The following is a 12663-nucleotide window of genomic DNA, read 5'->3' on the forward strand; positions in this document are numbered from 1 at the left end:
TCCCGCACATTCAAGAGGCGGCCATAATGGGCGAGGGGCGAGGACCCTGGCCATCGCCCGAATGCACGCCTCTATAGTGACGGTGGGGTGAGCGTAGAACTTACGTCCCAGTTTCCAGGTCAGCAACCGGAAGGGTGGCAGGGCTGGGGGGGGGGGGGGGGGGGGGGGGGGGGGGGGGAGTGGAGTGGAGGCCGCAGAGGCTTAAGTGGGTCGGTGCAGACTCGATGGGCCGAATGGCCTCCTTCTGCACTGTATGTTCTATGTTCTATGTACCCCTGCATAGGTGGCTCGGGCTGCCCGACCACCGGCCATCAGGGCACGTGCAACGCCCATCGCAATGTGAGCTTTGTCGTGTTGGAAATAGGCAGTGGGGGGGGGGGGTGAGGGGAAGAGTGAGATGTAACGATGTACTCTCCCCCTAGGAAGGTACAGCGAGGAATGAGGGAAGGAAGGGAAGAGGGAGCAAGGGACACAGCAGGAGGAGGAGGAAGGTAGCGACACAGGAGGGAGGGGCACCGTGCCTGAGATGGGAGACTCCGCGACTCCTGTGAAGCGGAAGAGTGGGAGGACAGGGGTGCAAAAGCAGATCTTCAGTCCGGGAGGGGGCCCAGCAAAAATCACAGTCTGTGCTCCCACCCTAGCTCAACAACATCGATGTAAGTGGTGCTGGTTCGCGAGGTCTTCGGCCCATGTAGGGCTGAGCAAAACACAATCCCTTCTCCCACCCAATGGAAGCCACCTCCTCCCTGCAAAAAGTATATGGGGTCTTCAGCCTGGGATTGGCTCAGCAGCCACACTGTCCCGATCCCCCAGTCCCGGAACAAACACACCGGATAGAATTAGGATGGCTCCGTGTTTGTTGAAGACAGTAGGTGTCAGTTGGGAGAACCGGGCCGGGCAGGCCAGGGCCCTCAGGCCAGGAGGGGCCCTGCAAATAAGCAATCCAAAGGGCTCCACTCCCACCTTGATGTTGAAATTGCCTTCTTGTCTCTCCTCTCTACTTCCTTCCGTCACCTCTCCTTCCTCCAGGCAGCACAGCAGCAACCAGCAACAGAGAGAGAGAGAGCAGCAGCCGCCACTCTCCACCACAACTCCAAAGTCTGCTCAGATTGGTCATGCTAAATTGCCCCTTAGTGTCCAAAAGGTTCGGCGGGTTGCAGGGGGGGTGGGCCTAGGCAGGGTGTTCTTTCAGCGGATTGATAGACCGAATTGCGTCCTTCTGCACTGTACGACTCTGTGATTCTATGTATAGAGATGTGGTTAGATCACATCTGGGAGGACTTTATTCAGTCTGAGCACCCCACGTCAGGAAAGATGTTGGCCCCGGAGAGGCTGCAACAGATCCATTAGAAAAATATAGGAGTTAATTATGAACGACAGGGTTCTGGGTTCTCCGCTGCCGGCATTCTCCGTTGTGCCGGCTGTGCACACACGCCCGGGGATTTCCCGACAGAGTGGGGCTGCCTACAATGGGAAACCCCATGGCCGGCTGGCAAGACGGAGAATCCCACTGCCGGCGGGATGGAGAATCCAGTCCAGGTATAATGGACTCGGTTTATATTCCCTTAATTATGGAAGATTAATGAGTGATATAATTGAGATCTTACAATCATTATCGGATTTGATAGAATAGAGAGATGTTCCCTTTTGAGGGACAGTTATTGGTGTATCATCTCAACAGTTCAGTGTTGATGTCAAGAATTATTTCTTTGCACAACATTTGTGGAAATCCAGAACTCTCTCCCAAAAATCTATTGAGGCTGGAAATTTATTGAAACAATTGAAAATTTCAAAACTGAGATAAGTTTTTGTTCGGCAAGGGGATTAACTGTTCTTAACCCAAGACAGATGGAGCTAGGACATAAATCAGTCATGATCTCATTGAAGAGTGAGCAGTACAGGCTCGAAGGGGCTGAACAGATTCCTGCTATTCTTATATTCCATCCTATAACAGCCTCAAACAACTTTTAACTCACGTCTCTCACTGGACTGAAAGACATCATTTTGGAAAAGAAAATTAGCTGTTAGAAATTTTCTCCAAAAAGATGTACGCTTGTAATAAAAGCATTTGGTTTCCCCTCACAATGTGGACATTTTACTTGTTAAGAGTTTCAATTTAAAAAAATCATCAGTTGTGGAATATCAGAACGAACCCAGATCTGGCTCCATACCGTTGCCTTGACAGGCATTCCCCCTCCACCTCCAACCTTTGGCTAGGACTGGATTTGGCAACCGTCAACCAAACTTAATTGACATCTGTAAACCAGACAATGCAGATGTGTACTAGTTGATCTGGCCCTCTGAGCATTGCTCACAATATGCTTAGGATCTGAAGCATACTGGTGTTGCATATGTATGGTTAATCTGGACTTCCGGTGACGGTGATGTGCTGAGCAGACCCGCATCAATCAGTTGGCTCTTTTCCAGAACATAGCCAAATAGGCGCTCTTAGTCAAAATTAGCCACAGTTAAAAAAGGGAAAGACACGGCGCCGAGGACCCAGGTTTGATCCCGGCCCTGGGTCACTGTGTCTGCGTGGATCTCACCCCCCCCAAAACCCAAAAGGTGAGTAGGGTAGGATGATTGGCCATGCTAAATTGCCCCTCAATTGGAAAAAATGAAAGGGAAAGACAGAATCAGCATGCCAGTAAATGGGAGCTTGAGAGCAAGGTCGGCAGAAGCAGAGGGAAAGGCCACAAACAGCGGGCGGACCCAAGACGCGAGGGCTCCGCCGCCACCTCGGAGCGAGGGAAGCCGACGACCCAGGCAAAGGACAGCATATGCGGACTGGTAGCCAAACCAAAAAACGTCAACTAAGCATTTAAGCAGGGCCGACTCAAGGCACCGGCAACTCGGGCAGTCGCCCGGGGCGCCATGTGCTAGGGGGCGCCAGAGACTCGGGTCCCGCGCATGCGCAGTTGGACCGGTGCCAACCAGCGCATGCGCGGTGGCCGCCCTCCCCCAGGGTGGCCGCCCTCCCCCAGGGCGGCCCCCCCCCCTCGGTCCGCCCGCTCCCCCCGCCCCCCCCCCCACAGTCCGCCCCCCCCTCGGGTCCGCCCCCCCCGCGGGTCCGCCCCCCGGCCACGCCCCCCCTCTCGGCCCTGCCCCCCCCCCTTCTCCCCGCTCTTACAATCCTAACCTGGAGATGATGGACAAGTGTGAACGGTGCCAAGGAGGCCTGGCCGGCCACGTCCACATTTTCTGGGCCTGCCCAAGATTTGTCAGGGTTCTGGACAGCCTTCTTCGAGGCGATGTCCAAGGTTTTGCTGAACAGCAGCACAGTGCAACGCGGGAGTAGATTCTGGAAGATCACATTCCGGGATCTACCTGGCTCATCATGTCATCTAACGCGATCTCGCGAGATGTTGTGATGTGAATCCTACCCATTGTGGGTGGGCTCACTTCTGGCAAATCTGCGTACCAGAGCTCTAATTTGCGCTCCCACGATCTAACCAAGGCATTGTGATCTAATCCCTCACCTTGGAGACCTCGGGCGAGTGCCATTCAGTACTGGTCTCCAAAAAGGGGACCAGATGGAACGGCACTTGTGGGGGTCTCCCAGGGGATTGGAAGCCCCCAGGTGCTCTGGGCAGGGTGACACCCTGGCACTTCTGGTGCCACATGGGTACCCTGGCACTGCCAGACTAGTGCCATTGCCAGCACCACCTGGGCCCAACAGGTCTGCACCAACCCTCCAAAAGAGAACTTTATCCAGACCCTCTCCTCTGCCCTATCGCCGTAAACCCACCTAACCTTTTGACATTAAGGGAAAATTTAGCATGGCCAGTTTACTTAACTGCACATCTTTGGATTGTGGGAGAAAACCCACGCATACACGTAGAATGTATAAACGGCACCAAATCACCCAAGGCTGGAATCAAACCCGTGTCCTTGGCGTTGTGAGGCAGCAGTGCTAACCACTACATCACCGTGCCGCCTCAACCATTGACTCTGGACCCCATGAAATCTCATGGCTTCAGGTTAAACATGGGCAAGGAAATCTCCTACTGGTTACCATGTACCAGCCACCATCAGATGATGAATCTGTACTCCTCCGTGTTGAACACCACTTGGAGGAAGCACTGAGGGTGGCAAGGGCACAGAGTATATTCTGGGCGGGGATCTTCAATGTTCATCACCAAGAGTGGCTCAGGAGTACCACCACAGACTGAACTGGTCGGGTCCTAAAGGACATAACTGTTAGACGGGGACTGCAGCAGGTGGTGAGGGAACCAACAAGAGGGAAAATCATATTTGACCTCACCCTCACCAACCTGCCTGCTGCAGATGTATCTGTCCATGACAGTATCAGTAGGAGTGACCACCACACACTCCTTGTGGGGACAAAGTCCCGTCTTCACATTGAGGATACCGTCTGTCATCTATCATGTTGTGTGGCGCTACCACCGTGCTCTCCATATTCTCCCAACATAGCGGGATCGGCACCGGGGGCAATGTGGCCAGAGAATCACCCCCCCCCCCCCCAAAATAAAAGACTGTACTTACTTCTGTTGACAGAATAAGGCTGTGTGTTGTTTTCAGGTTCAACCGGGGAAGATGGCACTTCCTGTAAAACACAAACTTTGGTTCAGACTGAACTCACTTTACCACAGATCTTTGTCATGCAACCTTTTCCACAGAAATCTCCATCAATAATTAGTCTGTGATTGAACTGAGGGCACACTTTTATCATATTTTTTATTCATTCACGGGATGTGAGTATCGCTGGCAACACCAGTATTTCAAAAATCTGCATGAATTGTTATAGCGCAGCAGGCCATTTGGCCCATCGTGTCTGAACCATTCCTGCTTTCCCTTGAGACGGTGGTGGTGAGCTGCCTCCTTGAACCACTGCAGACCATGTGATGTAGGCACACCCACAATGCTGTTAGGGAGGGAGTTCCAGGATTTTGACCAGGTGCCAATGAAGGAACGGCAATATATTTCCAAGTCAGGATGGTGAATGATGTAAGATGGGGAGCATCTTTGCATCTGCTGCCTTTGTTTTTCTAGGTGGCAGAGGTAACAAATGAAGAAGATGCTATTCAAAGAGGATTGGTGAGTTCCTATAATGCATCTTGTAGATGGTTCATGTGATGATATGCATGCACACATAAATGTATATAGTTATATAAATGTATAAAGTTGCATATCAGTACATTTAATCATCAACTTTTACTAGATTGTGGTATGGGGGGGCACACGGCCCACTCTACCAGGTGTGGTACAGCAGAAATGGAAAACTATTTTTAAAAGCAAAACAATGTTTATTCTATGAACTCAAGTTAACCTTTTTAAAACATACAGTGAACATCTTAGCAACCATTAATTCAAATACAACCCCCAAAGACTACAACACTAAGTAAACCTTTAAGCTTTCCTTTTTAACATCCATAAGACTTAAAAACAAAACCTTTATCAGAAGTACATCAGGTTAAAGTCACTACTGAAAACATTTATAATTCTATATTCACCAAATGATCAAGAGATCAAGAGATTGGGCAGCACGGTAGTTAGCATAAATGCTTCACAGCTCCAGGGTCCCAGGTTCGGTTCCCGGCTGGGTCACTGTCTGTGTGGAGTCTGCACGTCCTCCCCGTGTGTGCGTGGGTTTCCTCCGGGTGCTCCGGTTTCCTCCCACAGTCCAAAGATGTGCGGGTTAGGTGGATTGGCCATGCTAAATTGCCCGTAGTGTCCTAAAAAAAAGTAAGGTTAAGGAAGGGGGCGGGGGGGGGGGGGGGGGGGGGGGGTTGTTGGGTTACAGGTATAGGGTGGATACGTGGGTTTGAGTAGGGTGATCATTGCATCGAGGGCCGAAGGGCCTGTTCTGTGCTGTACTGTTCTATGTTCTATGTTCTATAGTCTTTTGATGGCAGAGAGAACAGCAGTACACCTGCTTCGTCTGGTTTCAGCTCCAATACTGAAAACGAAACTAAAACACACCCTGCAGCCTGCTCAAATAACGAAAGTAAAAAGCTGACAGACAGCTCCACCCACTCTCTGACATCACTGCAGTAGTAAACACCCATTTCTTAAAGGTACTCTCACTGCAGATATTTATATACACACCCATTTATAAACACCCATTTCTTAAAGGTACTATCACATGACAGAAGTGTGAAATGGAATGTCAACAACATAAAGGAATAGCAGGAGCTACAATGAGGTGATAAATTACTTGGATCAGCACTGCTCATAGAAAAAAAACGTAACATTCCCATTTCATACACATACCAAGAAAGTAGATGAATCATTCGATAGTTTTGCGACAGACTTGAGGATGGAGGCCCAGTCTTGCAATTTGGATAATCTCCAGTCATCGATGATCCGTGACCAAATAGACATTGGGACATTGGATAATACTCCGACAGAGATTGTTGTGAGAAGACAACCTCACATTAGAAAATTCCATCAAGATCTGCCAGGCAAGTGAGTTGGCCGCATAGCAGATCAGTATGCTCATCTTAAAACATGTTGGCGCCAATCTAGGGACAGGTGCTGGCGCCATAAGCACTGTGACGCAGTTGATAAAGAAACGTGGTCTCAGTGTGGGCGGCCATTTTAAGAGCACTGTGATGCAGTCGAAAAAGAAATGTGGTCTCAGTATGGGCGGCCATTTGAGTACACCGTTACGCCACCTCGAAAGAAACGTGGGCGGTGGCCATTTTGGGTAGCCAGGGGCAACACGGTGGCACAGTGGTTAGCATTGCTGCCCCACGACACCGAGATCTCAGGCTCGATCCCAGCTCTGGGTCACTCTGAGTGGAGTTTGCACATTCTCCACGTGGCTGCGTGGGTTTCGCCCCCACAACTCAAAGATGTGCAGGTTAGGTGGATTGGCCATGCTAAATTGCCCCTTTATGGAAAAATTGAATTGGGTACTCTAAATTAAAAAAGAAAATTGGGGTAGCCGACCGGATCCGCCATTTTATGCCAAAAATGCGGCAATAGGCATTTGCCACAACGGTGTCTTGCACTTGGAAAAGTTTGTCACGAGTGTGGCAGAATGGCTCATTTTGCTAGGCGATGCACTTTACATCCGACAGTAGACCGAACACAATCGATGAGTGTGGATAAGGATAAATGCATCGATAACCAGGCTGATGTGAGCATGATCTTGGAAAGGGACACAAAGGGACCAGCCAACCAAGTTTTCTCAAAATTTTCAGTCACAGTAAGGCGAATGAAGGACCATAGAGGACAGATGGACATCCCGCTAATGGCACGCCAATCAACTGTAAACTCGACATGGCAGCAAGGACCAATCTGATCCCTATGTCAGCGGTGGGATGACTAAAAATCAAGCCAAAAATCATCCCAAGAGCTGTACTCCTGAAGGATTACAATGGTCATCAGATCACAACCTTAGGTGCATGCGAGTTCAAAGTCACTGTTAAGGACAGGCCGTGCAGGATAATATTCTCCATAGTGGAGGCAGAGCGCCTTTCACTCATTGGAATGGAGGCGTGTGAAGAGCTTGGACTCATCAAGCGGGTGTACACGGCAGAAAGCATGGCACCCCGCCGATATATATCTGTTGAATAAATCACGAAGGACTGTCTGGAGATGTTTCAAGAATTTGGCACTCTGTTCTTTACATATTGCATCCAGCTAAAGAAGAATGCAAAGCCAGTCATGCACGCGCCCAGACGTGTGCCTGCTCCACTGAAGGACAATCTGAAGGCCGAGCTACACCGAATGACAGCTCTAGAAGTCATCAGGCGCATAGAGGAGACCACCGACTGGATCAACTCCATGGTGTGTGTAAAAAAGAGGAACGGTAACCTGAGGATATGTATGGACCCCAAGGACCTTGACCTGAACACCAAAAGGGAGCACTACTCTATCCCAAAGAGGAAGGAAATAGCTTGCAAAATGGCGGGAGTGACATGTTTCAGCAAGTTGGACGCGTTGCAAGGTTTCTGGCAGCTTAAGCTCGACAATGCGAGCACCAGGTTGTACACCTTCAACACACCCTTCGGGCATTACTGCTTCCTGTGAATGCCGTTTGGTATAAAATCGACGTCTGAAATTTTTCATCGTGCCATGAAGCACGTAGTGGAAGTATTACCAGGCGCCTGCGTTTATGTTGATGATATCATAATCTGGGGGTCCACGCGTGAGGAGCATGATGAAAGGCTTCTTTAAGTCCTACAAAGAGTCAATAAGAATGGCCTCAAGCTCAGTCAGACAAAATGCCAAATCGGAGTTGATAAATTCACCTTCATAGGGGACAGGCTCTCGGCAAAAGGTGTGCAGCCAGATGATGAAAAGAGTAAAGCCATTCTAACGATGCCATGACCCACAGACAAAAAAGTGTCTTACGCACACTTGGGATGATCAGCTTTATGGTCATGTTTATCCTAACCTGGCCTCCAAAACGTCCTAGCTCTGGTACTTGATAAAAAAAGGATGTTGTTTATCGGTGGTCTCCCAAACATCGAGCAGGAGTGGCAAGCGCTGCTTATCTCGTTGACGACCAGCGCCAGTTCTTGCCTTCTTTGACCCAACAAAAAAGACAAAGATTTTGACTGATTCGGCCAAGGATGGCCTTGGAGCGGTACTTCTGCAGCAGCGTGCAGGTGACTGCTGGCTGCAGGTGGCATATGCATCAACAGCGATATCGGAAACGGAGTGCAGGTATGCGCAGATGGAAAAGGAATGCCTGGGGCTACTCACGACTCTAGAAAAAAATTCACGATTAGTGTATGGGCTGCCTGCGTTTCTGGTGGAGACGGACCACAGGCCACTTGTTTCCATAGTGCAAAAGAATGTGTCAAATGTCCTCAAGATCACAACGCCTAATGATGAAGCTCCAGCACTACAACTTTGACCTCATCTATACGCCAGGCAAGTGCCTGGCAGTTACTGACACACTGTCTCGAGCCACGGGCATCAATGAGGTACGCCTGCTTAATAACGAAGTCCAACTTCATGTCAATCTCATTGCTGCGCAGCTTCCTGTCTCCGACGAGAAGTCGCGCCTGATAAAGGCAGAAATAGCTGAGGACCTAGTCCTGCAAAAAATGCTCAAATGTCTTAGAGAGGGTTGGCCTAAAGTTTCCTGCTCTGGATACCACAATATATGGTCAGACCTCAGTGAGGCGAATAGTCTCCTCCTGCGGCAGCACAGAATCGTCATCCTGCAGTCTTTGAGGCCGCTCATGCTTAAGGAGCACCATGCAGGGCACCTGGACATTGAGAAGTGCAAGTGGATGGGTAAAACTGGCAGAGATTTTGTGACAGGCATGTCCACAGTCATTTATGGTGATCTCTGAGGCCTTTCATGCGAATCTAGCCAAAGAGCTGGAGTGCAGTCCTAAACTTGAAGAAGACGCAGACCGCCCAACAGAGCCAATGATCAACGATGCATCCGCAGCAGTGAATGTGGAATGATCAGGAACACCAGTGACAGATGAAGGTGGGACACGTTCACCGATTTAGCCATCACTCAGAAGGCCAACCAGATTAATCCGCAAGCCTGACTGACTGAACTTGTAACAAAATATGTATAACATATGTTTAAAACCACCAGGCATATCACATTACTAAAAAAAACCAGTTATGCTTGTAAATATCAATGCCGCCAAAGGAAGGGGGATGTGGTGATATGCATGCACACATAAATGTATATAGTTGCACAAATGTATAACGTTGTATATTAGTATATGTAATCATCGGTATGACCTCTGGCCAACTGGTGGCATCAGACATCCATCACATGACTGGAGTGACCCGCCAGATGGTAGTAGGATGTACAACAGGATAGTTGCACTTAGAGTAGCTCCTGAGTATTCCGAGTAGCTTTGTCTGTAAATAAATCTGTTTGTTATCTTTCCACATCTTTGACAATAACCTGTCGTTCCAGTTAAACACATATATTCTGTGTGTACCTTTGTCAATGGTGGAACTGGAGAACACAACAGTACACACGCCTGCCTCTGTGCTTCAGTGGTGGAGAGAGTGATGGTTGGGGTGCCAATAAAGCAGGCTGCTTTGTCTTGGATGATTGGGGGTAAATGTAAGGTGGTAGAATTTCCACTTTGGATGCAATTGGGAAATTGCACTCAAACCACTCACAAAATTGCACTGATTAAGTTACCATTCAAATTTGCACAAAGTTAATTTGCATAATCACAAATAGAAAGTTTTCCATGAATTGTAGCAGTTGTAAAAATAAAATGTAATCTTTTCTTTTTTCTCTTTTCAGTTTTAACACAGCTGAAAATGGAATTATCAGCAAAAATCAGCATTGCTAATTTGAGTGCCCAGCCCTCTACCTGTTAAATTGTTTGGAGTCATTCCTGGTGCAAAGGAAGGTGGTTGCGGTGATTGGAGGTCAGTCATCTCAGCCCCAGGACAAGACTACAGGAGTTCCTCAGGATAGTGCTCTAGATCCCACCATCATCGGTTGCTTCATCAATACCTTCCTTCCATCATAAGGTCAAATGTGGGGGTGTCCGTTGATGACTGCACAATGTTCAGTTCCGTTCACAATGCCTCAGGTACTGAAGCAGTTCATGTCCAAATGCAGCAAGACGTGGACTATAAGTGGCAAGTAACATTCACATCACACAAGTGCCAGGCAGTGGCCATTTCCAACAAGAGAATCTAACCATTGCCCCATGACATTACCATCACTGAATCCCCCACTATCAATATTCTGGAGGCTTCCATTTTAACGATCCTCCTGTTAATCCCTATTTGTCCCTTGTTTATTCCCTTTAGTTTCTTTTGCTTTGGCTTTTATAATTTTTGTACCTCGACAATTTCTGGGACCTATGCCTTTAAGATAGACTTCACCATTAATTTATTTTAAAAGGGATCCAGCAGGATGTGCTGGAATCGGTGATGACTCATCTTGATGGACTTGGCTGTCGGCCAATAAACTGTTTACTTTGCTGGGCTCTTGGCTCATATTCTGTGCTGTTTTGTGCTGACAATTTCAGAATGTTCTGCCAGGGACAGGAAGGCATCATCTGGTTTTAGTTTTGGTTTGATCAAGAATCTGGAGAGTCAAAGTCCTGGTCTCTCTCTCTTACCTGATGGACTCAGTCTAAAGGCTCAAAGTAAAGACCTTTCTCTTTCTCTACAGTCAGATTGAACGACAAAGAACTTCAGTCCAGCTACAGCTGTAGGCAGAGCCAATTGTTTAAAAACCCTCTTTAAGATGTTGTGAGGGGATCTCTGTTTTTCCTTAGTAAAGCTTGTGGAGTTGGAAACAAATAAGAATCACACAGACCTGAGGCGGATCTTCGGAGTGTAAGCCCAGGTTAATAAAAGTGAAAGTGACTTCCCAGAGGGAATCCCACAGTGTGGAGATTCAGACTGAATGTTCCAGTCAGAAGATCCTCGTTAGCCATCCAATGGTGGTTCGCAATCACTCCGCATCCTGGAAGGACAGTCAGCTGAAAAAATACTTCAACATCCAAAGCAAGAGCACTCATCTTCCATCTCACTCTAATCCTCCTTTATTGTTTCCTCCCGCTCCCTCTGTGTGCGTATGTCTTGTGTGTGTTTAGGTAGAGGGCGGGCTGGTAAAAGGGGGAGTAGTAGATTAGCTGTCCATTATTCTAGTATATTTACTACATGCCTTAACTCTATTGTTATAAATGAACACTTGTTGTGTTTCACTCACAAATCTGGTGCCAGTAAATCATTGGAGCAGTCAAGGGCCAAAGATCTCAGAAACGTTATACAAATTATTGGTTAATTCACTTGCGTTGGGACTCCAGGGCCTGTGGGCAGGAATTGACTGCACACTAGCCCAGGGTGTTTAATACCATTGACCAGAAACTGAACTGCACTGCCATAGAAATGCTGTGGCTACGAGAGCAGGTCAAAGGCTAGGAATTCTGCGGTGAGTAACCACCTCCTGATTCCCAAAAGCCAGTCCACCATCTACAAGACACAAGTCAGGAGTGTCAGTGTCTGTGACAGATATCAGATTGAAAATGGCAATGAGATCCAAGCCGAATATAGAAAGTTCAGAGGCGTGTTGGGGGAGGGGGGGGGGGGGGGGGGGAGTAAAAAAGGACATATGAGAGAGAAAGGGAGCATGAGAAGAAACTGGCAGTGAGCATGAAAGGGAATGCAAAAACCTTCTACTGACATACCAATAGTGAAAGGATAATTAGAGGAGGGGTAGGCCCGATTAGGGACCAAAAAGGGGATTTACACATGGAGGCAGAGGGCATAGCAGAGAAACTAAATCAGTTGTGTCGTTACCAAAGAAAGTCATAGTAAAAGAGGAGGTAGTTGAGATGCTGGATGGGCTAAACATTGGCCGTAGTGATCAGTCACTAGGGCCAAATGTGCTTTACCTGAGGATTCTGGGGAAGTAAGGAAATTGCAGAGGCACTGGGCATAATCTTCCAATTCTCCTCAGATATGGGGATGATGCCAGAGGAATGGAAAATTGCAAATGTTACACCCATGTTCAATAAAGGGTTAGCACTGCTGCTTCACGGTGCCGAGGACCCGGGTTCGATCCTGGCCCCAGGTCACTGTCCGTGCGGCATTTGCATATTCTTCCCGTGTCTGCGTGGGTCTCACCCCCACAAACCCAAAGATGTGCAGAATAGGTGGATTGGCCATGCTAAATTACCCCTTAATTGAAAAAAAGAGAATTGGATACTCTAAATTTATTTTTAAAAAGCAAAT

General features: G+C 48.2%; 1 protein-coding gene across 3 annotated transcripts in view; it reads right to left on the reverse strand.

Moving 5' to 3' along the window:
• Positions 1–12663, reverse strand: part of sh3d21 (SH3 domain containing 21) — a 145249-nt gene that overhangs the window by 118388 nt on the left and 14198 nt on the right. For all 3 annotated transcript variants that reach the window (XM_038801562.1, XM_038801555.1, XM_038801582.1), the window contains exon 3: positions 4507–4567. In XM_038801562.1, the coding sequence (XP_038657490.1) occupies positions 4507–4567 (61 nt within the window). The remainder of the gene's footprint in view (positions 1–4506; positions 4568–12663) is intronic.

This window comes from Scyliorhinus canicula, chromosome 1 (assembly GCF_902713615.1).
Source record: "Scyliorhinus canicula chromosome 1, sScyCan1.1, whole genome shotgun sequence".
Classification (NCBI taxonomy): domain Eukaryota; kingdom Metazoa; phylum Chordata; class Chondrichthyes; order Carcharhiniformes; family Scyliorhinidae; genus Scyliorhinus; species Scyliorhinus canicula.